The 25,084-nt window shown below is 48.8% G+C and overlaps 2 protein-coding genes across 5 annotated transcripts in view; one reads left to right on the top strand and one right to left on the bottom strand.

Moving 5' to 3' along the window:
• The first annotated feature begins 549 nt into the window (after positions 1–549).
• Positions 550–25,084, top strand: part of LOC5666800 (ATP synthase lipid-binding protein, mitochondrial) — a 59,121-nt gene continuing 34,586 nt past the window's right edge. Inside the window, exon 1 of the mRNA XM_001688242.2 lies at positions 550–571. The gene's annotated coding sequence lies outside the window, so the exon portion shown is untranslated. The remainder of the gene's footprint in view (positions 572–25,084) is intronic.
• Positions 5,615–25,084, bottom strand: part of LOC1271719 (uncharacterized) — a 32,395-nt gene continuing 12,925 nt past the window's right edge. For 3 of the 4 annotated variants that reach the window (XM_061649518.1, XM_061649495.1, XM_061649511.1), the window contains exons 2-6: positions 23,676–24,913; positions 17,030–17,244; positions 13,604–14,323; positions 6,893–7,031; positions 5,615–6,300 (exon numbers count right to left, since the gene is read on the bottom strand). In XM_061649518.1, the coding sequence (XP_061505502.1) occupies positions 6,095–6,300; positions 6,893–7,031; positions 13,604–14,323; positions 17,030–17,244; positions 23,676–23,733 (1,338 nt within the window). In that variant the 5' untranslated portion in view covers positions 23,734–24,913 and the 3' untranslated portion in view covers positions 5,615–6,094. Of the gene's footprint in view, positions 6,301–6,892; positions 7,032–13,603; positions 14,324–17,029; positions 17,245–23,675; positions 24,933–25,084 lie in introns of all 4 variants that reach the window. The other variant, XM_061649501.1, reaches the window with a different exon arrangement.

Consider the following 25,084-nt stretch of genomic DNA (forward strand, 5'->3'; position numbering starts at 1 on the left):
GTGGATGGGTCAAAGCGAAAGCGAGCAGATGCCTCCTCCGAAGATGCTGATGAATATTCCAACCCGACCCGACGTGTGCCATGAACCACCGGCCCGACCCGAGATGCGGCCGTCAGGTTGGGCCAGTCTGTTCGGCTGAAGTCTGGCGGCTTGAGTAGGGTCGTCGCAAAGTCATTGTTTGCTGCTCGGGATGGGGGGGGATGGGAAGCTTTCAAACCGAAACCGACTGAAGAGCTTAGTGTGGCGACCGTGCTGAGTGTGTGTGTGCGATCTTGTAGCGAAAGGCAGCAGCAACCGTCCGCTCCCAACGAGCCCACACCGCCAGAAAACTCCCTCCCGGGCCAGCGAAAGCAAAGCGAACCTTCCGAAAATGGTCCGGCGGTGTAGATCTTCGGCTGGAAAACCAATTTCGAGGATTAGTATCAGCATGCTCTGAATTGGAAATTTATCTCTCTGTCTCTCTCGTCCAAAAAAGGATCCCCCCCACCACACACACACACATTCACACGTATACCCTTCGCCCGCTGTCCGCGCTCAGCATTCCCTCAGCAGACTTTTCACGGGTTTTGAAGTCCTTTTCCCCCACTTTTTGGGCAAGGAAAACGCAAAAAGAATAGAGAACGGCCACTCCATCCTCTGCACTTTGCACAAGAGGAGGGGACTTTGCATACATTCTTCGCAGCAATTTGCACCATCTCGGGCGCACTTCCTCCTCCCACTGTGTAAAAAGCCACATTCCTTCCCGGCGCCACGGGCAAACTTGCAACAAAACTTTCTGCTGCTGCCCCTTCCCAAACCTTTCCCAGCTTCGCAACAAACATCAAACTAGCAGGCGTTGATATTCTTTTTTTTTTAAATGTCACCCCGTAAATTTGATTTAGAAAGTTTTTACCCCAAAACGACACACACACACACACACACACGCGGAGGGGTCGTGTGAGTATCCGGGGAAGGCGTCTCGGTGACAGTTACTTCTCGGAATCTCAATGACAATGGGACTTTTTCTGGGAAAAAGTTAACAGCTCCTTTTGTGTGTGTGTGTGTGTGTGTGTGTGTGTGTGTGCAACAGGCGGTAGAAAACTCCTGCATGATCTGGCTAGAAATGGATACTTCATCACACACACAAGCGAACCGTCAACTTTCGGCGATCCCAACACGTGCTCCCAAGGAATGTGTCGCTTCGTTTCGGTTCTTTAAGTCACGCGCTGCATGCCTTTTTCGCTTTATGGATGAGGGGGGGGGGGGGGGAGGGCATTGAGGACATTACTACGGCCGTAGGAAGCGCGGGGAAATCTGTCAGTCTGTCCGCGAAGTGAAGTCATTCCGCAGCAGCCCCTTGGTGCGGGCCGCGGTCAGGTCACGGACACTCATCCGAGGGTGATGGATTGGAATGGACCGATGACATTTGCTTGCGGAATGGAATAAATTTCCATTTTATTCTTTTTTTCCTGGTTAACTCTCTTCCTCGGGAGGGACGGGGGTACATTAATTCACCGTTCGCGTCAAATCACGGTCCTGGCGGCGTTGAGCGTATCGTTACAGGTTGCAGGTTTGCGTACCATCTGCCCGACGACTATCCGTCTTCGCGCGAAGGACCTGCCGGAGTACCCGGCCGAGCTGGAGCTCGTATCGATTGTACGGTTGATCAAACAGCCATACGCACACACACACACACGGAGAAAGCAGAAGCTTTTCCGTAAAGGAAAAAGGGATCGCCCCGAGGCAGAAGATATTCGATTCCAGCGCGCGCCAACTGGCCAACAGAACGCAATAAGATTCCAGACCCCGCCCCCCCGTTGCCGGTTTCCGCCCTGAGTGTTTTTTTTTCTCCGCAGAGATCTCCTGCCGTTCGCCGTTCCCCCCCCCCCCCCCTTGTCCCCCTCTCTCTCAACTACGTTTCAGTGTGAACGAATTTCATTGATTTCGATATTGCCGGATGTCCATTTGCTGTCATCGGAATTCGTTTCCGTCCGAGTACGCTTTGACTCCGGACCAAACCAGAGCAACCAAACAAAAAACAAAAAGGCACAACGAAACGAAGCTTGTTGGCAGGATGACTGTGCGAATGTCCTTTTGGCATATTTCTTCTTCCGGAGTCACTCGTTTGCCCCCTCTGGACTCCCTTTTTGGAGCGTTCAAATGCACTTTTCACGTTCCTGCGCGAGGGAATTCTTTCTTCGGTTCCTTCGGAACTGCAAGAAAGCGGGCAAGAAAAACATTTTAAAACACACACACACACAAGCGTAAAGTGAGCCCGGAATGCAAACGAGATTAAACAGCGGAATCTGTGCGTGTGTATGTGTGTGTGTGTTTGTGTACCACCCACTTACCGTCCTTTCCGCCCGCTGCTGCCGTTCTTTCATTCTTGGGAAGCAAATAAAAAACGCACTTTGTTTTTTTTTCTTCTCTTTCTTTTGTAGAAAACATAATATAGCCTTATCCATGGCACGATTTTATTTGCACGTTTCGGTTTCCGATTTTTGCCTCACTACACACACACACGCTCACATGCACATGCGTGTGTCTGCCACTGGAATCGGGGAAATCGGGCAACTCTTCTAAATATGTCAGTGTGCGTGTGCTTTTCTTTCTGATAATTTTTACATGTAAATTCTTAACCTTGATTAGTACACTTAATTGCTAGCCATTTCCTCTCTGCCTTTGCCATTTCTTCTTGTGCGTCCTCTTAGTGCACTTCTCCTTTCCCTAGCTACCGAGCTTCCTTTGGAATTCGGTCAGGTTTTTTTATTTCGTTTCATTTATTTAGTTTTTTTTTTTTGTTTATTATTAATACTACTATTCCACACGTCCACTTACCCACCAAAATCTATCCCCCCACTCCCCCCACAAGCCACAGTGAGTGGCACACTGCAACCGTTTAACAACCTGCTAGTACACGGCAGCCCAATAGTTGTCCAATTTTACATCACCATTTTATTTTTCCTATTGCGCCTAGCCAGGCAGGCAATAGGCTTTGCGCGCGCCGCCCCCCCCCCCCCCCCCCCCCCCCCTGAAAGCTATGCAATGTGTGGTGCAAATCGTGTTTACCTTCTACTGGAGCGCCGGTTTTCTTCCCTAGCGCACGTTTTTTGGACCGGTAGCCGCGGCAGATCGCGGACGCACGGCGAGCGAACAACGAAACTCAACAAAGACCCATAAACTTCGGAAGAAGCGAACCAAGGTGTATGTGTGCCACTCACTGTAACTGCTGCTGCTGCTGCCACGCTGCTTCGTTGCTGTATTGTTCGGTTGTGTATGTCTTTTTTTTTTAATAGTTTTTCTTCATTTGCTCGCCAGAAATCACGGGCAGGGAGTAAAAGCGCCTTTTTTTATGCAATACTGCAGCATCACACCATTCCCATTTCCCTACAACGCCTGGCTGCTGCGAAGGGCGTCCTCGAGAAGGCGTGCCGGGAAGCGAGAAAAAGAGCGGGCAGGAAAGAGAGAGTGAGAGGGAGATAGAGAAAGATGGTTGCATTTGCTAACATTATTTAAATTCACATACATGTGGCCGCACCATGCTCCATTCCCCAAACGCTGTGGAGCGTGGATAGGTGCCACCATCTACCATGCGGACGTGCGTTACCCCCCTCCTCTTCACGTACGCACCCACCCACACACGCACACACTCAAACCCCCCCTTCAAAAGGCCCAAGGGATGCAAGGGCGGGCACGGGAATGGGAATTTAATTTATGCTTCTTCGCAGCCCGGGCGCTCGCTGCTTGTTGCCCGTTTTATCGCTCGATTTAATATTTCCCAAACCCTCCCCCACGGGCCTGGGTGCTCCTCCGCAAGAGGGAAATAGGGCAATAGCGCAGGGAGAGGTTTTTACTGGAAATTGCTGGCAGGATGCTGCGAACTAATTGCTTGGGGGAGCCCGGTGGGCCGGGGCCAGCAGGGCCCGAAACGTCGAACATGAATCACACAGCCAGCCAGCCGATAACGAGAAGATACAAACACTAAATAATGCGACCGGAGAGACGGCGTTAGACTCCCTTAGTTGGTGGCGTCTTTCACTGCGTGCGGGCTACAGCTGCGATTAGAGATCGTGTGAGCAGGAACTGTTACGCTCCCATGGGTTTGGAGCGTTTTTCTGCGAGCACAAATATGTAAACAAGCAACAGTTTTGTTAAGCAAGGGCAATACTATGTTTAAACCAATAAAGGGGCCCTTCACGATTCTAGTTAGTTTTTCGTATGGAGTTTGACAGTTGGAGGCTGAAATCCTGTAAACACTCCATACAAAACCACACAAAAAACTAGCCTGGAATTTGCAGTCTAGATTATTCTAGCCACAAAGCTAGAATTAGATTCGAGTACCTGCTCGAAAAATGGCAAAACAAGGTGGTGTTTACGTTTATCCCAAGGTGCATTAAAGAGATCACGTGGTGGAATCTAAAATCAAAGTGTATGTTGTCCAGGTGGTCTCATAGTATGTTTTTTTAAACCAAATTTGAATATCATTTTTTGACAAGATGGGTGAGAACTTTTGTTCAAACAAGCTTTCTGGAGGCTTGACGAATACACAAAACACGAAATCTTCATTCAGAAGCTGAAGCGATAAAAATCAGCCTTCTAAATTCATACACCTTGGGATAAGCCCACCTGTATATTGTACTCACTTAGATAGCTGCTCGAAAACTGCAAACAATGCAAATAGCTGACAGGCTGAAATTTAAGCACAGGAACTTAAAACATACAGGAGACCCCCAAGATACGACTGTATTTGGGACCTAAAACGAGTTCCAAAGCAAGGTTCATGTCGTATGTCTCGTCTTTCAATACATCGTATATAACCGAAGTAGAAGAGTCAAAATCAATAATGTCGTGTAGTTTAACTAAAACAATTCTCAAAAATGCATTCAATTCATTAAGAAAATCGTTTGCACTATATCCATATTCAAGTACGTGTAGTTAGGGAGTCTTCTTGAAGATACAGCCAACGGTTATCAGTGAGAAATTAGATTAAAAAAAACCCTACCGATGGGAGGTTTTACGATTCTGGTCAACATTTTAATATGAACTATCACACGTCATACAAAATCATGCGCCAAACTCAGATTTTAAGCCTAGATTATTTCAGCAAAAAAAAAGTAAACAAATGCCGATTTGTGGCAAGCTCGACCAGGTTTTTTGGTGTACAAAAGGCTGAAACATGTTGGAATTGATGTTCTTAAATGATTTAAAAGTATTATAACTCATTTATTAAACAGAAACAAAGAAAACAAAACTATTTTTGAAATGCATCCTCGTTTGTACACAAATGCTGAAATCCAATATGGCGGAATGTTATTGTCGAATGGATATAACTCGGATGATGAGTATTGTTAAATTGACAGGCTGAAATTTCAGCTCTCTGGCTTAAAATATACAAGGTCCCCATTTCATCTAAATAACAACTGTGAACTGTCAAAGTCAAACTGTCAAATGAATGGTCTGCTGCATTTTGCTGTGTAAAGTAGAGAATTAACCCTATCGCCTACGTCTGTTTCGCCAGTCGCCTAAAAATCATCATTAATTACAGCAATATGTTTTAGTTTTCGTGCTTAGCAAGAATTTTGAACATGAAAAATGACTAACAAAGCAAAACAAAACCTAACAAAACTCACACGACCTCTAATCGCTGCTTCACCTGCGTACGAGCGGACCGTAGTCGGTGCCCTTTATTTTGCAGTGTTTCAGTCATGCGTTTACACACCCGGATGCATGTCCAATCTATTGCCACCGTTTCCAATCTATTGAGCCGAACAAGTTTTCTCGCATAGTTTTGGGGAGGTGGGTGGAGGAGGCAGGCAGTGTAACACGTTCCTTAACAATTATACGCAGCGTCGGAGCACTGTTGCACACACGCGCGCGCACAAAAAGCACCTACCCAAACGGAGGGGGGGGGGGGGGAGGGAGTAAAGGGGGGTAGTGGCGGGGTTTGGTTGTTGGGCGAATAAATTCGTTTCAGCATTCGTTGGCAAACTTTGGAATGTTTCGGGCGGGTTTGCTGGGTGTTCCTCCTGTGATTTCTCCAGGCTCCGGCGTCCGGCCATGGGTGGAGAGCTGAAAGCGTTACCGTTAGCGGCAGGGGTGGATGGGGCCGAACGGCCTAGAAGAGCCACCACCGCAAGCTAAGCCAGCCCACGCCCAGCAGCACGTACGAGACGAGGGCCGGCTGGCCCGTGTCAACAATCGCCTTCCCGCCGCCGTGCACCGTCCGCGGGTGAGCCGCCCAACCACCGATGGTACCGGCCAGGCGCGCCAGCTGCCCCGGCAGGTACGCCAGCACCGATCGGGGCGATCCGGACGATGAAGCTGCGAACGAGGGTAAGGACAGGGATAGAGAAAGCGAGTACATTTGGTTAGTGCATTGCTTGTAAGAAACTGATACCGTAAGAGGTAAAGGTTTGCAAAGAGTTTCGGCAAGCGGTCGCTGCCTGCAAGGGCAGGCTCGATGCTAATGAGATAAACGGTGGGGCGCATTGATTAGGCGCACCGAACGTCCAGGAGTACGACCAGGTACGGACGGGCATTCTGCAATTCCAACCTGCCTAACGAGGGCCTGAAAATCCCATCCAAAGCCATCCCAACCGGCTGATGGACGCTGGGCAAACAGGAGGCTTTGCGCCCGAATGGTAGGCATACCGCCGCACGCGGACGCTAGACGACGCACTGCCGTACCGTCCGTCGCTGTTTTAGCCGGCAGTGTTTGTGGTTGCTGCTGCTGCCGCTCGCCGGCAGCAGGTGGGAATCCCGTCAGCTGAGCCGCAGCATCCGGCATAACCGCTCGCAAGACACGCTCACATGCACGAACGGCTTGATTACAAGGGCAGCAACAGTAACAATGATAATAATAACAAAGCCCTGGATGATGGATGGATGGTGAACCTGCGCCTCCGCCCCTTACCTTCGTCCTTGTCGCTCATGAAGGAAAAGTGTACGCCATTATCGCTGTTCGAGAGCACGCGCACCTGGGGATAGTTTTCGTCCGCCGTCGCCACCGTCGACTGCCGGTACAGGTCGAAGATGTGCGCTGCACACTCCACCTGGAAGAAAGACAGAGAGCAATGGATACAGTTTAAACAGTGCACAGCCTGGAGAACGGGTGATGGTGGTGGTGGTGGTGGCGCCTTCACCCTTGAGTGCCTGAGCCACAGCTGCTTTGGTGGAGAGTGCTTGTGGTACACTGGAGCATCGGACCACCAATTATCGACAGATATCGGTGGCGATGCTGCTGCGGTGCGCCATACCACCGGAAGGCGTGATTAGCAATCCATCAAATCAATAATGTACCAGTCTGCCGACCCGACCCCAGGGCTGGAGGTGTCATAAACGGATGAAGCTTCGCCCCGGAAGATAATATGCCGGCGTCCTTGCCGGCAAGGTATCGTGCATCAACCAGTGGCGCTTGTGTGGTATAATTACACTCATTAAGCATACAGAAAGTGCAGGTTGCATGGAGCTGCTCAGCCTTCCCGTGGAGCTTCACTCTCACGCCCGGTAATCGGCTCTCAATAGAACTCAAGAGGCAATTGAGCTGCTGTTGAGATTTTGAATTAGGAAATGTTGCGTTTCGCTGGATACTACACACTAAAGAGCGAACAATGTAAATTTATTTAAATTAAACATTTTCTTATTTCTTAAGCATCTTGTAAAATGGTTTGGAGTGTGAGGAAACACTCTTCACACTCTTTTTTTTTGTCAGTTAAATCATAAAATAGTAAACCCACCTAATAAAGCACTTTTTGACACGAAAGTTGCATACATTTAGGCGCTTGCGCTTCAATACTGTTCTCCAAGGAGCGTTTGAGCGTTACAAATGCTTGCGGCCAATGCGTTACATACGTCTTTATTGCAATGTGTGCAGCGGGTGTTCCAACTGTACCCAGCGCCAGATGTGGCAGCAAAAATGTAATCTCCGCGCATTTGCAATCGTTTCCTTTGGCACGGCAGTACCATTCGATAGTGTACCATTCGCGCGCCTAGATGTAATAAATTCAAGCCCTCAAAATCCCGCTGTCCCGCTTTTCATCATTGACAGCAAATCGAACGGCTAACCTTCATCGATTGCTACGGTCGCGTTCGCCAAACTCGCTTGCCCCTTTTTTCGTTTGATATCTTGTCGCGAAAGCGGACAAAAATGGAACTACAAACGATAGAAGACGATGGGGAGGGGGCAAGGGGTCAGATTAGAGCAGAATAACAGTGAGGGGAGGGGGGGGGTAGGGGGAAAACATCAACATCGCAACCGAACCGGGCGCGGAACTTTTGACCGAAGAGTTCAAGCGACCGTGGCTGGAAGTGTGTCTGTAAGCGTGTGCCGAATGAAACTGACAGGGCTCGCGGGCTCGTCATCTGCGATACAATTGACAGTAATTTCCGGCAGTGGTTCTGTCGGAGAGCGCACCGCAGCTGCACAACGGTGGAAAAATTCAAATCTCACCCCCCCCTCCTCCCCCCTCCCCTGTTCGTACGCGAGCCAGCCAACGGTTGCTGTTCGCGGCGGTTTTGTATCCAACTGTCGGGGGCGGGCGGGAAGGTGCTTCCGTCCGGCGGGCATTATTATCAAAACGTCACTTGTCACTTTTCCCGAAGTACAGCGTTTTCGATTTTTAAACTCTTTTTTTGCCCTTCTCCTCGCTCTCTCTCTCTCTCTCTCTCTCTCTCTCTCTCTCTCTCTCTCTGTCTCTGTCTCTCTCTCTGTCTCTGTCTCTTTCATACTCTATTTCTGTCTAACTCGGCATGCTCTGTTGCATTTTTTCGGTTGGAGCTGCCGCTGAACTTTCTTCCGTGCAATGCGGCGTGCATACGAGTCGGGCGCGCGAACCGAGTGCGGAAAAAAGCTTTTCCATGTTCTCGACACCCCAAGTCCTCGGTTCCAATAACAGCTCAAACCCGCGCATTGTGTGTGTGTGTGTGTGTGTGTGTGTGTGAAAACCGAATCGATCAAAATATGTGACCTACAACATACCACTCCTTGCCCCATGCCTTGCCACATCCTGCCGCCCGACCGGTAACCGCACACAATTTGCGCCTGCGGGCCCACCCCCCCCCCCCCCTCTGCAGCGCTACCAAACCGCCTGTTCATTCGCCGGACTTGTTGATGGAAGAATCGTTCCTGCTGAACGTCCGCCCGTCTCTACTTCAACCCTTCCCCGCCTCCACCAAGTTTCGCCGCACCATTCAGCCGCAGGTTGCAACAGAAAACGATGCAGCTATGCTTTGACATGCTTGTTTTGCGCTCTCCGCATCCCGGAGCCCGTACCTTCACGCTCACGAAACGTGCACCTGCATAAAGCCATGCAACTCCCGTCGACGCCGCGCCCAACATCGCCAACCTTCATTTATTGTTATTTTTACGTGGCCTGTTCTTTCCTGTTTCTTTTTTTTGTTTCGTCTCTTCCCTCGCAACCCTTAACAACATTCTGTGCACTAGCTTTGTTTACTAGTCACCAGCACAACCCCCCCTCCCCCTCCCCCCTTGGGGTAGCATGGATGTGCGCATGAAGCTTAGACCACGCGAAAGCAAATCCACCACACACACACATACAGCAATGCTGCATCCCTTAGGGATAGGAACCTTTTGGTTTTGCTGCTACGGCACACTCAATCGACGGGATTCGCAAATCGAACAAAAATCGAAACAATTCTGATTGATGCGGCTCCACCGAACGGGGATGGCATTCCATGCCCCCGAAAGGTAGGCTGAGTGCAGCGCACACACGAGCAGCCGACTGCTGGCCACGGATCGGTTGCGCGGGCCAACGGGGGGAAACGCATTTTGCTGAATGATTTTCAAATAAAATTCCAATAATTCATTTCCTGTTGATCAACCACACGGAGAAGTACAAAAAAAACAAAACACACACACAATTCCACTCTTGTGGAAAACATTTTCTTTTCTCGTTTTGTTTCGTTTCAGCGGTTTTTTTCAACTCCACCATTCAATCCCGTTTTTCTCTTCACCATTATTTGTACGATACAGGCAGTGGGTTAAAGGGGGGGGATAGCAACCTTCCTCTCGTTCACACCAACCTTAACCTTGCCCTTCCTCACTCGATTCCCCTCCCCACCCTCCACCACCCCCCTGGGGGCTAGGATAAAAAAGCAAACAGTAGGGGAACAGTTTTGTGAAAATGTTTGCAACTCGCTTCGCTGCACATTTATAGAAATAAATTTTCACTCCTCGAACCGCTTTTCTTCCCTCCTCCTCCTTCTCCTCCCCCTCCCTCATCTTCGACCGGATCAACGCAAGGCAATCGGCAAAGCCGCAACAAAAGGCAGCAAAATCAGGCATAAATGGGGAGCAAAATGTGGCACCGGCCCAGGGAAAAACTAGCCCCAAAAACCGAACCCCAAGCCCGAGCTTAGACGCACACACACACACACACACACACACACACACAGGTGGGTTGGCCTGGGGAGTGGTGGGGGGGGGGGAATGATTTTTGTTCAGCTCTTTCCTTTCCGTTCTGCCACCATCAACGGTTTTCCTTTTCCTGTTTTTTCCTTTTTTTCACGCACACCGCACTTCCCACTTTCTTCTAGTTTCAAAATTTCATTTCCCGCCCGCGTTGTTTGGTGCCGCTTTTCCAATCAAAGAAAACATGCTGCTACCGGAGCGGAAAGCGGCGGGCAAAGGGCGGCGATGGGAGGGGGGAGAGTTGGGGAGGGGGGGGGGGGGTACTGGCGCTTTCGGCTCATAAATCATTCATGCGTCCGATGTTGCTTGAGTGCGCTTATTCTTCTTCGCTTTGCGCGCCACCGCCGTGCACCATGCGCCGCCAGCAACTGGCAAAACATTTTCTCCACTTTCCCGGTTCCGGTTGTTTCGACGTGTTGTTTGTTTCTTTAGTCTTTTTTTCTCCTCTTTCTCTCTGTTTTTCTCTCTCTCTCTCTCTCTCGCTTGCTCCCTTTTTTGGTGCTGTTTTTGTTGCGATTTAATTTACTTTTAGAGCTAGTGTGCTATACTGTTTTTATTTTCCGCTTGTCCCGTATTATTGCACCGCACTACTGCGTGCATGAGTGTGCGCGCACGTACACCGAACTCACGGAGACGTTCATTGGCCAGATGACAGGTTTTTTTTTTTTGGTAAAAAAAATAAATAAACGAAACTACGAGATAACTAAGCTGTCACCAGACGCGCTCGTAATGAGATAACTTTGACACTTCAATTGCATAGCTGTAGGCGCTTTTGCAGCGCTATCGAAACGCAAATATTCGCAGCAATGTGTTGCTGGCCTGTGTGTTGGTTGTTTTTTTTACGAATGCTTTAAACAAAAAGAGAACAGTTCTTTTCATTGGCACTGGACAGCAATCGATGGTTTCATCAATATAATTTTTAAGTAAAGAAACGTTGTGGTTTTACTTTTCTTCTCTCCACTCAACTGGTTGAGTGTTTTCAAATATTGAAAACGAAAAAACGACCTTTATTAGGATATTGCATACCTTTAGGCGCATGGCAACGTTAACTGTGATACATTAGCGTATACTGCATACCGTAAGGCGTTCGGCAGTGTGAGCGATTGTGCAATGAAAGCAATTACACTGCTCACACTGTACTTCTGGTGCAAATTAAAAGAAAAAAAAAACAGACCATCCCTTCAGGCACAAGACACAGCCTTTTTTTGCACAAACGGAACCGGAATGTCTGTTTCCAGCCTCTGTCTAGGCTCGTTCGCCCCAAAAAAAAAACAAAAACCAGCTCGCACTCGTGCGAATCGTGCGTCACGCCATCGCCTGCCTGTAGCCTTGTCAGCGGCTTGTTAGTTTATTCACCGCATCGCACCCTAACCCCTCCCTAGGTCAATCCCGAGCACGGCGACACCGATGCGTTTGGCACGAGCTTTTCGCCCGTACCGGGCCGAGGCGGGTGCGAATGTCATCTACCGTTGGCGCTCTGGCACCGCGAAATCACGAACGTGCTAAACATGATAATTTCTGGCAGGGCCCACAAAACGGCAGCACCGGCAGACAAGCAAACCGAACGCCCATGAGCGATAAAACTCCACACTCCAAAGCCAGCAGAGGGAAGCAACCGAAAGGAAAGTTAGCGATGAAATTAATGCATTTAATTTTCGGATAACAAGACATCAATCAGCCAACGAGCACGGAAAAAAGTGTTCGTTGGGTGGGTGGTGGTGCTTGCCGAGGAGGGGGAAGGCATGTGGGTGGAGCTCGGTGGTCTTAATCGTGCCAGCGAGCTGGTACGCGACGAGCATACTGGCCCACCGATGCCAGTGAAGCAGTAAATAAAGCATTCCCTTTAATCAAGGAAATATCTCCGCCTGGAGTACAGTTTGCGAGGAAAACGGAGCGGTGTGGAGGGGTAATGAGGGGGGTGGGGTGAAGTTTTTGCGCGAAGAATAATATTTAGTTTTTCGATGAAAAATATCCAATTAGTGAATGTGAAAACATCCAATTAGTCAGAAAGAAAGAAAGAGAAAGAAATAGAGAGAAAGAGAGAGAGAGGCAGAGGCAAAGAGAGAGGGACAGAAAGAGAGGACAAAAAAGAGCAAAAAAAATAACAAAAAAGTACACGAAACGCGTAAATCGAACGCCTAAATTCATACCTTGCGCCTTACAGATGGCATACATTTAAGCGCCTCGCTTAAGATGAACGCTCCCTTTTTTTTCTTTCCTTCCGCTTGTTCCTCCACGCATCTTGTTTGTGTGCGTGTATATGTGCGTGTGTGTGTGTGGGTGGGTATCCTGGCTGGGAAGTTTTTCATCCATACATTCCGTTTGCTCCGCTCGGCTAATTCAAATTCAAACAGCAGCAGCCATTCGGTAGCAACAGCAGCAGCAGCCCAACAAATCGTTACGAAAATAAGGCTCCCCGGGGGGAGGGGGAAGCGGGAGAGGGTGGCAGAGAAGGAGGAAAAATATGTCGCCAGAAGGCTCCCCCCCACCACCTCCCCCCAAACACGGTACGGTTTTATGTGTTCGCATTTTCGCCACCGGCCACCGTGGACGAACAACGAAAATGTCGTTCGTCGTCGGCACTGGTGCAGGCGGCTACTGTCTTTGCATTGCTGATGAGCCCCGGAGCTTGGTGACGCGCTGGTGATAGAGGTAGCAACACAGTGAGGGATGCCAGTGGGGTTTTACATCCCGCTGTGCGATGGCAAGCAGTGGGCGGAAGGGCATTATCAATTATTCAACCTGCTGCTGCTGCTGCTTAAAAAACTATTCCCATCAAACCTGCGCGATGTTTTGTACCGGCAACCTGTACCCGCCTCATATTTCTCACATTTCTCACGGCAGTGAGGGTGAATCAATTTCGCACGCAACCTCATCCAAACGGTCCAAGCTCCTGCCGCACGAAACTGTGTCCCCGCAAAAAAAGTCTGCGGGGCGCATCTACACTTCCGCTTCCGCAGCCGAGCAGGTTTGACGAGCTCGAGCAAAGTAAATAATGACGATCGCTAGAGCCGGAGACAGTAAAGAAAAACACAGTTCTTGGAAGAACTTGGAAGCAAGTTTGTGCGCCCGGAAGCAGCGCACGGAAGGCGACAGCAAAAAAAATCAAACAGTGCACCATATTCCGGAGCAAGCATGCATTGGAGGAATGGGGGAATGCGGGGGAGGACAGAAAAGAGACGCTTCCGCCCTTACCTTCAGCTTGCCGTTGCGGAAGTGGCCATGCTCGAGCAGCAGCTTCAGCCGGGACACGGCCAGCTCGTAGCGACTGTTGCCGGCACCCTTCCGGTGCTCGCCGGATGTGCCGTTGCCCGCCGGCTCCTGGCTGCTGCTGCTGCTGCTGCTGCTGGTGGTAGTGGTGGTGATAGTAGTGGTGGTGCTGCTGCTGCTGCTACTACCACCATTAGTAGTGCCGATCGCTGGCCGTGGCCTTCCCGGCAGCACCTCCGCCAGGTCGTTTTCGCGCGACTCCCCATCGGTGGACGGTGGCACCGTCGGTGCTGGCAAGGAAGACTTGGCTGATTGTTTTTTCCTGCTACTGCTACTGCTGCTGCTACCGGAGCTGCTGGCGGTGGTGGGTCGGTCAGCGCTGCCGGGCTGCGTCCCGTACTCCAGCCGGGACGGGACCGGCAGCGGCTGGTGCAGTGGCAGATCGTTCACGAACCACTCGAGCTTCGGGGCGGGCAGCGACGGCCCCGACCGGCACTCGACCTCGAGGAACTCCTCCGCCCCGTAGAACGGCTTGATGTCCAGGATCTGGGGTGCGGTGGCCGGCAGGTCCACCACGTTCATCGTGCGCGTCGCTATCTTGGTGTGGAAGGACGGGGCCGCCTCGGTAATTTCACAGCTGTACTTGCCGCTGCTCTGCGGCTCCACGTTCACCAGCACCAGGTGGCTAGCGTTCGACAGGTTGACCTGTGTGGCAAGCAAAAAAAAAACGAACGCGTCAGAGAGATATTTTACGAAACGGTCATTTAGTATGGTCGCTGGATGTTTTTTTAATCAAATTTGGAAATGTTCTACTTGCTCGTTACTATTCAGAGATTGAATTGAGAATAAGTTCCTTTGGACAAACAGGAATGTTAATAAAATACAGTGGAACTCCAAATGAAAAAGATATGTGCAGTCTTAGTGCTGCAAAATGGCATGACCATCACGTGACGATCACCACCGAAAACAATGAACATATATGATACTCAATGAAAGTACGTCATGACATGGCGAACGTGAGCTGAGCTTAAAGTGAACAGTGCTGTCAACTGTCGCTGTAACAGTCACCATCACTCATGACTGAAATGTTGTTTTGAGTCAGCTCACGTACACAACAGTGATGATCAGGGGTGAGACTCAAATAGTTGGTGGACCAATCACATGCTTGGTGACATTTTTTGCAGCACCCAACTCTTTGTCACTCACTTGGTCACTTGGTCATGATCCCCATGGCCCTATGATAATCTTAGACACATACTTGGAGAGTGGTTCCAAACAGCAAAATGAGCAGATTGTCTCGCTCTGTCCGCTTTAATGGTCTGTTGGGTAGAATGATAAAGCATTTGAGTGAGAAAACAAGCTCATTTTGTCGCTTGAGACCACTAGCATCCTCCGCATTTCTCCCATGTCTATCGTGATGATCACCGACAGCAAATGTCACAACCAAGTCACTGACCAAAAGTTGGTTGCACACAATATCACCAAGCATTTGATGGTCGCACCAATTGTTTGAGCCTCACCGCTGATCATCACAGTAGAACTCGTGACGCTGACATGATTTTGTTTCGGTCGGAATTGGTCATGACTATGTCAATGACATTTTTGAGAACTGAGCACAGTAAACAAAAATCATGACATAGATACTAACCAAGCGATGGCTGTTAAAATGTCACCAAGAATATATTGGACATATCAACTGTTTGAGCATCACCTCGGATTATCACAATTGAGTACGTGACGCTGACATAGATTTTGTTTCAGTCAGAATTTTTTATCCATTTCGATCCATTTATTGGCAGCATATCTACAACATACTTGCCCATATCTAATATCAAACTGCGCTCATCAAAGAGCTTCAGATTTTTTATTTGTCAATAGATGTGTTTGTGACGTCCCAGTCAAGTTTCACGTTAAAATATTCGTCCGGCTGGGAGATGCGTTTTATTTTGCGAGCTGCTACAAGTTTGTTGCTCGTTTTTCGCGCTGGTCATATTTGTTGTGCACAGAACTGGCAAAATATTTGTTTGCGCAACCAATTTTCTGCTTCTGCGGATTGTTGAGTATGGTACAGAAAGCCTTTGATGAATGCAGCAATGTCGAAAAATACAATATTTACAAGGTGCATTGTGAGCTCCAGTCTCAGGTCCTGGGAGGCCATCAAAATGTGAACCATCACGAAAAACGAGAAACACACTTGTAGCAGCTTGCAAACAAAATCGTATCTCCTATCCGTCTGAATATGTTGACGTGAACTTTGACTGGAAAGTCAAAAATACAACTATTGATAACAAATAAAATTTAGATAACAAATATCACTTTAAATTTTGGATGAAGCTTCTCCAACTGACAGGAATTGGCTAGGGCAGGTAGATCGCGCAAACAACATTCGTCATTATACTACACACTTGTGCATCACACAATTCATCCCACGACACTTTTTCTCCGGGAAATAGTTCATATCGTGCAATATCAAACGATGCTTAGTATCAAAGCATGCATTTACCTGTGCGAAGATCAAAATTAAAGAAATAATCAGTGTTTACCGATCTTAATCTCGACTTATCAGATCAGCTCTCAAACAATATATCTCAAACACGGATAATATAATGCTTGTTAAGCGAGATCTTATTCGATAAGATAGGTATTTGTTGAGCATTTAGATTCGCTCGCAATGCGAAAAGCTCGTTATAATGGGTACACATCTTGAGGGGCTCTACTGTAATCTAATGCTCTCAATGTGAAAGGATTTTTTTACTTCCATTGCATAAGTGGCGACATTCTTTAAGCAAGCATCGTTGTACATTTTTGCATCAAATTGCCATATTTCAGTAATGCAGATATGCCAATGAAGGTGACGTCTTTGGAGATTATTAACTGTGTGTACTCGGGAGCAGGCTGTGTTAGGTATTCCACAGTATTTCGACAAAATATCATCGAATTGCTTTGACAACCAGCGTTAGCAAGTCAGCTGTCAATATCTTTGGCACTCCTGCTTCTTGGCTACAGCTTAGCATACAAGCATGCCAAGCAGTGACAATTCGAGGTAAAATGTGAACTGAATTCAAACGCAAAATTCTCCGAAAACCTGTGATCTTCTTTTTTGTGAAGCTGGTTCGTAGGTACAAACATTTTGGAGAAGAAAAAAGATGACGATGATGATAATCACCGCTCGAATCGTTCAACTCCATTGCACATTTAATTTGCTAAAAAAAGCAAATCACTCGGCTCAGAAATCTTCTAACTGAAAGCTATGTCATCCGAAACGGACCATTTGTCAAGCTAAAGTCAACAGTGCTGCTGAACGGGAGCCGGTGTGGTGGACTGTTGTGAATCATTTAAATGTCATAAAATAAAATAAAAAACTCCTGCAGAGGTCAGCAAGTGATGAACACTTTGCACACCGGTACTTACATTTACGCTGATGCCCGCCTTCGGGAAGATCTTGATCGACGGGATCTCTTTGGAGGTGTAGCGAAAAAACTCGTGCTTGCCCTTGTACCACTTGACCGAGTAGAGCTCGTCGTCCGGCAGGTCGCACTCGCAGATGAGCGTGGCGCTCGTGCCGACCAGCACCGCCACCGGCACCTGTATGTGGACACTCTCCAGCCCGAGCACGCTGTGGGACACTGAAATGAGAAGGGGAGGGGGTAGAAGGAAAACAAAAAAATGTGACATCAGTATCTAGGGTAGTCGTTCTTTCTCTCTCTCTCTCTCTCTATCTGTATAGTTCGGTCGCTGTGTAGCATTGGCGAGCGATACTCGTCCGAACCAGCAGCTCGATTACGATTTAACTGGGTTTTGTGCGAGCTTAAACAAGGACTTTATTTGATTAGCATAAACAATGGTGCGCCCAAAAGCCCCACCCACGCAGCCGCCCACCCTGGGAGCGCTGGGAGCGTCGGAATCGGACAGCAGCATCACCGACATCCAGTGGGGATAGGGACCGTACACACTCACACCCACAACCGAACCGATATTTGATCTCTGCTCTGCGTTCTTCGGCTGCAAATCCTTTCCATCCCCTCCCCACTGCCACAACCACTACAGACGGGGCCAGATCTTCATTGTTAAATATTAACCAATGCCAACACAACACCGGTGGGCTTAGTGCAAAAGGGGCTCCAGACAAATTTACCACCCGGCAGGAGCGTACCAGCCGGGCAGGCTAAAAACCACTTCTGATAATCTAATTCTCCTCTCACACCCACACACAATGACACACACACACACAGCCACCCGGGGCCCCTGGACCGCATCAGCACAAACAGCTTCCATCCAGAAACGGCACCGCTGGTAGGCAAAGGCAGAGACCATTTTTAATCAATAACGAAACAGCAACCGTACGTTATCGCCTATGAGTTGCAATTTTCTGCCATTTCGCTCTCTCTCTTTTGCTCTCTATCTCTCTCTTTCTCTGTCTCCCTCACTCGGTCGGTCGTTCTAGCACTGCTAACCGGCGTTTTTCCGATGCGAACTATGTTTGGATCGCTCGCCGCAAGCAAACCTCGTGCGTGCCACAGTGCCGCTGCCTCCAAAAACACGCTCCTGCGCGTGCAAACTTTATTAATGTTTTCATCTATAGTTTGAGCCATTGTTTGAGCTGTTTGCTTGACAGTTTTTTTTTTTTTTGGTTCACCAGTTTGAGTGGTGCTGTGGAGCTCGCTTATTGAATACATTAAAACTTGTGCTGTGGCGTTCTGGCCCCTTCCAGCAGTGTGCGCCGGTGCCAGATAGCAAAATTAATGTCTATTATCCGTAAGCTTTGCGGCAAGTCCCCGCCGACTTAACCAATCCACCCGAATACGTCAGACACATTGGCAAACGAAAGCGAAAGCAAAACAAAACTGTCGGTGTTTAGTGAGGGGTAAAGTTGGAACACATCCGGAGTGGACTCCGATCTGAATCCGAAAATTCTGCACCTGACACTGGCTGATAGGTCCACGCAGCATTATCCGGAGTCGTTTGATATCGTCCGGAAGCGTTCGAAGTCGTCCGGACTCTTTGTCATTCGGAGTCTTTCGGAGACATCTAGAGCCATCCGGAGTTGTTCGGAGTCGGAGTTGTCCAGAGTCGGAATCATCTAGAGTCGTCCGGAATCATCTGAAGTCATCCGACGTTGGAGACATTAGGAGTTGTTCAGAGTCGTCCAGAGTCATCCGGAGTCCTAATTCCTAATGACTAATTCCAGATGACTCCGAGCGACTCTGAACGACTGTGGATGACTTCGAATGACTCCGAACGACTCTGAACAATGCCGGTTGACTCCAACTTCCGATAACTCCAGATGATTCCGAACGACTCCAGATGACTCCGACTGAACAATAGAACAAACAATAGCCGGAGTCGGATCGCAGTCGTGGGTGCACTCCAGAAATCACACCGCTACCTATGTTTCAAGGCAACTGTCCAAATTATCATGAAAACCTACCAACGCCGTCCGTACGAATAGCAGTGCAGCTCAGGCATCTACCAGTCAGCGTCAGAGGCACACGCCGGGCAACACACCAACACTGGGAAGGTCCCCAAAATTCGCAAACCTAATCCAAAACCACTCCACCTCCACTCTGCGGGCACAGACATACCGGCAAGGCAGCTCTCCATTATGCCCCCGCGGGTTGTCTAGCAGTGGCAAGAGCCGGCTCCAGAAAATGGGAAATAATCCAGGCAAAATCAATCATCATCCTACACGCCCCTACAGCTCTATACAGGAGGCACCTGGTAAACCGGCCAGGTTTAGTTCATTAAAGAGCGAGGCAGTGGAACGAGGGCCAACGCGGCGTGGCAAAAATGTTACATCATCACGCGCCCGTTGATTGTTAATTACGTTACAATTAATTTTAATATAAGCTTACCCCGGCAAACCCCTGACAGGGTCTTGGGTGTTCCATCACAGCAGTTTCGTGCTTTCAGGCAACGGGAAAAAAGTGCGACCCAGAATCCAGAAGCGGGGCAGCGGGTGCAGCGCTCACAGGGCGACCTAACAAGCCTCATTAGCGGTGCGAACCCTGTGCTGCGAAACGGTAAATCGAGTGCACTGGTTCAAGTGACTGGTGCGCTGTGGTAACCAGTGCCACTTCACGGGGACGCGACAGCCGCCCAGACGTGCTGCTGGGGATATGTTGGCATGATAGGAATCACTCCTTCCCTTTGAGGGGTTGTGGCTGAGTTGATGCCGGCGTGATCTTCTCGAGAGGCGGTCCTCTCGAGTGAAGATGCCGCATCGCGAAGACCTGCCGGCTGCAGCGAGTCGTTCCGTTGCATTGATGTGCACCAAACCCCGTTTCCAGGAATTCTAGCGGGTAAAGGGACCACAAATACACAAACCACGGTCCTTATCCCGACCGCAATGTACAATCTGGTGGCACAATCCGGTGGGGACCTAGCGGCACTAACGACGACGATAGGGAGATGTAACGTCAACACCTCCGATGTGTGCTGATGCTAGATGTGGGCGTCATGGTATTTTTTTGTTGTGTATGTGCATATTTCCTCCCTCTTCCTTTCCCGGTAAGGTAAACCGGGCGACAGAGCTCGATGTCAATAGCCACAACCAAATAATACTCTCAATGACAGCTTCTTGCCGGAAGCGTCCAGAGGCAGACACACACGGCTAACGAGCAAGTCAAAACGGGTTGAGCCCCACTGCCACGGATGTTGTCTTTATCGGCCGATGGAGCATGTGTGTGTGTGTGTGTGTGGGAAGCACCGAATGTTAATTTGGTATATTATTACAATATTGTTCTGTCTTGCGTGGCGTCCGGAACAGGCACGGTTCTTCATAGCGATTGGCATCGCCGCTTTTTGAGCAGGATTTCTGTTTTGTTTCAAATCCTACTCACTGTTGCCTCGACCCACACACACACACACACACACACACACAGACACACACAGACACACACACATATATATATATATACGCCAACAGGGGAGGACGAGCATGGGCAAGAATGCAAACAAAACCGTGCGCACAGTTTCGGGGATCTCCGCCACAAGCGTTACAGCGCACGGTACAAGCGTTACTCAGCAAGGGAACGTTTCTGCCTGCTCCGGACGCTGCCCTGTGTTTGGTAAGCAAATACGGTCGAAAACATTCTTACCCATCCAACCAACAACCTTTTGGGCAGGGACTGCTGGCGGGGCGGGGAGCAAACATACTCTCGCATCAGCAGCGACAGCAACAAAAACAATCGCATGAAGAACACACGTACTCTGCTGACTCTGGTACCTCGCAAACACGGATCTCCTCGCGAAAAAGCTAACACGCGAAGCGGAACAACTAGCTGCTAGTGGTGGCAGTCGGGTCGGGGCTCAGGCACCGAGAGTCAAACTTTTTTCCAGTGCTCCACCAAAACCAAACCCCCACTCCCCCCCCCCCTTCCTCGCGGTGAGCTATATTACTGTTGAAGCTTGGTACCGGGCGATGTTATTCAATTACAATCTAATTACTGTGTTTTCGGGTACTTTTTGCGGGGCTTGTTCTCCATTTCGCTTCGACCCGGTGGATCATCTGCGCCGTGGGGGGAAGGGGGGGGGAAAGACTACGCGCGGAAAGCGGGGAATGTACATTTCTTACTTGTATGCTGGGAACTTAAAAGTTGGCATACATTGGCATGCTGCTCTGATGGATTTTAGAAGCTGACTCTGTAAATTTTACAGTCATCTTCATTGCTGAGGCTTCTATCGTACAAGTATTCTTAACAGCCCACGGGACCATATGCCTTAGTCGTCGTTCTGGGGCTAACAATTATTTCTCAGTGTCTTGATAACGAGCTGCATGGAGAAAAAATTGAAAAGATCCGAGCTCGAAAGCACATGCGCTTAACATCTTTATATAGGACTGCCGGTGATTTCCCCATTAGTTGCAGCATGCGACCTAAGGTTCTGGGCCGTTCCTTTAGTATGGTTAAACTTCGTAGAGAGAGCCTTATACCAAGGATTGCTATATCTAGCACGTATGTCATGCTGTGAGATAGGTTGTGCCGCGGAACTCCTTCAAATAAATACTTCATACTAGCTGAAAGAAACCTATTTCAGCCGTTTTAATGGTTCCAACACAAGATTGGTATGTGGCTCGTCCAGCAAGTACATTCTAACGTCGTCTGGCAGTCTTCTCAATGTTTTCGTAGGCTTCACTAATATACAAGAGCCGCCGGCCTGGGACTTGGGTATCATCAAAATATGTAAGTAAGGATTAAACTTCTTCAAGATGTCTTCCATTGTTTCCCATACTATTGATGGTACATTCCGCTGGATATTAAGATGACTTTTTCAATGTCTCACATACCTTCAGGCTTGTTCTTTGCTTCGCCAATCTATTATCGGAGCTCCTCAACCAGCAGTGCAATCTTTTGATAGGCTTACGCTGCAAGTAGGATGGTCTTATCGGTATCGTTTGACCAGATTGGAAGAAAGTCTATTTGCTTGGCGCATATGTTGCCACTGTCAGTTTGTCTGACATCTTCCCCTGCATTTGGTAAACAGAACCCACTGCATACGTACAGGGTTTTCGAGGATTATATAGACATCTTCAGCGAGTTGTAGATTCGTTCAGGCATATTATAGACTCTTTCAGCGAGATATAGAATTGTTCGGAAGTAGGCGTTGACATGTTCGGTTATACTGTAGAGCTGTCACTTTCGTACCCCTTGGATTGCAGCTTGGATCATTCTCATCAAAAGGTAAACAAACGGTTTTCATAAAAATACGTTCGTTTTAACTAATTCATGTATGAAACAGCCTGGAGAATGCTACTTTTAGGACTTTTAAGAATAAAGCTAGCTACTTTTAGGACTTTTAAGAATAAAGAATTGAACCCTGCGGCACAGTGTGTAAAGAAAACAAATGACAGCACTACAGAATCGCTACATGTCAACGCCTACTTCCGAACAATTCTATATCTCGCTGAAAGAGTCTATAATATCCCTGAACGAATCTACAACTCGCTGAACATGTCTATATAATCCTCGAAAACTCTGTATAGTGGGAGAACCCACTTCATACAAATACGCAGAACAAAGGTGGCTAAATCATCAGAGTGATTGGTTGGTTGATTGGCTTGAAGTGATTTTATGTCTTTAAGACATCTTCATAGTATACCAAGATTTGAAATGCCTTCTACGAAGCTATTTTCCAACTCCCAGCCAGTTCATGCTGCTCAGAGTAGATTATCCTTGGCTAATTAATCTGATGTCTACTCTGTCCTCCGGTAAACTACAGTTTCATTTCAAAGAACGACGTCGTTGATAAAGTCAGAAAGTAGCAATGAATGTAGATTGGTACATCCAAACGATAACGTTCAAAACGCAAAAGTACCGCTGCTACATTTAAATATAGTTTGCAAGCTACATGCTGTACGTAAACAAGCTCTAGCACTATTCCACCATCCAATTAAAAAGTTTACTACCAAAAATCAAAGTCTCACTAGCCATTATCCCTCCCCGTGCCCCATATCGTTCGTAGCAATGGAACCAATTTGCTGCCAATGTGAAGCATGTTTAAAAACAAACCCCCACCCAAGCAGCCCGGGACAACCATAGACAACCGCACAACCAATCAAAACATAGGGCGTAATGCATAGCCATCTGGTTTCGGCTCGTTGTCGACCAAAACTATCGCCAAGAACGGGCATACTAACTTTGTCCTTCAGTGTTTTTCTCATCGAACACCTTGCAGCGCGAACCGTCCCGTGCGAAGAAAAAGTTACACGTTCGAGCTGTTTTACTGCGGAACTACAAATAAAATAAAAAAAAACTCTCCAACGAATTGAAGAATAAAAACAAACCATACTCGCCGCACAGATGTACTCGCCACTCGAGAAGTCAACTTGATCACTCGCTCGCTCGGTTCCGATCCATTTTGTGACCCCCGTGAAACCGATGCAGCCCCGGGAACAACAAAAAAACCAAGTCGCAAAACGATTGCAATGTGCCCAAAATGCTAGCATCCCCCCCTCCCCCTTGTTTTTGCTAATTCCAACCCAGTCCGGCGCACGGGTGCCAAACCTTCGACCTGGCAAATCGAGTCTCCCGCATTCAGCCCGACGTGTTTGTTCACCTACCTTGCATTGCCAGCAGCTGTATAAGGCAGAGGACGATTTTCAACCGAGCACATAACATTTTCACTGCCTGCTCACGTCGCACCGTGTAATGGGAATGCTTTCACACAACACTCGCACACACACACACACACACACACACACACACACACAAACGAATTCTTCTTTTTTCGGTTACTGCCACTACTTTCGGCCGCCCGGTAAACCCTTCCCCTTTTCCTTCTTCGATTTCAATCACTTTGCTCGCTGTTCGGCACACGGCACACCGCTACACTACTAGCCCCCTACTACGTGCACTACCTTCGCACTACAGCAGCGCACTCAGTGCATGCTGTTCACCGTACCGGCAGGTTAGTTTGCTTCCCCGGCACTGGCACCGGCTCCGTGATCGACACTGGTATGGCCCGGACCGCCGCCACCCATCCCATCCCCACCGGAGAGAGAGAGAGAGAGACGGGGGAGGGGGGGAAAGCCCGTCAGCGGACCTCACTCATCCCAGGGTGACCGTACGTGTTGCGAGGGCTGGCAGTGTCGGGGGTCGCGGTCGTGCCAACGCTGCTTCCGCCGGTTTCGGTGCGAGATCCGGTGTGAACAGACGCTCGAATTGTACCCAAGCACACACACACACACACTGCTTCAAGGGGTAGAAAGGGCGAATTCGGGGGTAAATATTTATTCTCGTGTGTCCTCCCGGTTGATAGAAACACTTTCGCCCGGGCCTGCCCGCACGGCGTGCCCCTTTAATTGGAACGCGTCGAGAGGGGATGGCCTACAGATACGTTCCGTTGCCGTTCAAGGCCTTATCCAGGGCGGGGGGGGGGGGGGGCGGAAGGGGCACAACCTACATCGCGCTGCAGCACACACACACACACACGCTCACACATAAACACAGCCAAGTGGCTAGCAACCCGAAAAGGCTGCCAAAGCACTCGAACGACTCAACAGTTTTGCTTGCGATTTTCACACAAAACTTCACATAACCCCTCACGCACACACACACAGGACACGATGTTAGAGGTGAGTGTTTATATGTGTCACTATTTCTCTCTCTCTCTCTCTCCCTCTCTGTGTGTTTTGATTTGCTTTTTTTTTGTTTCTTCTGTTTGATACACTTCAGTTTGTCGTCCAATTTTCGTGCGCCGTCCAACAGAACGGCACGAAATGGTGTCCAGCTGTACCCCGGCTCTGTCTCCGTTTCCGTCCTGCCTGAGACTGACCCGTGAGCTTCAGCAGCTTTGATCCTGCAAAGTAAAACACAGACTGTGTATGTGTGTGTGTGTGTGAGAGAGTTTAAGTAACGTGTCCGACAGGTTTGCCCCTGCGAGCAGCAGCAATGTCGGAGGCACTCATCATGCACCGACACCTTCTATCGTTTGGTTTATGAATAAAATCAAAGGACGCTTTATAAATAA

This window comes from Anopheles gambiae, chromosome X, assembly GCF_943734735.2.
Source record: "Anopheles gambiae chromosome X, idAnoGambNW_F1_1, whole genome shotgun sequence".
Taxonomy (NCBI): domain Eukaryota; kingdom Metazoa; phylum Arthropoda; class Insecta; order Diptera; family Culicidae; genus Anopheles; species Anopheles gambiae.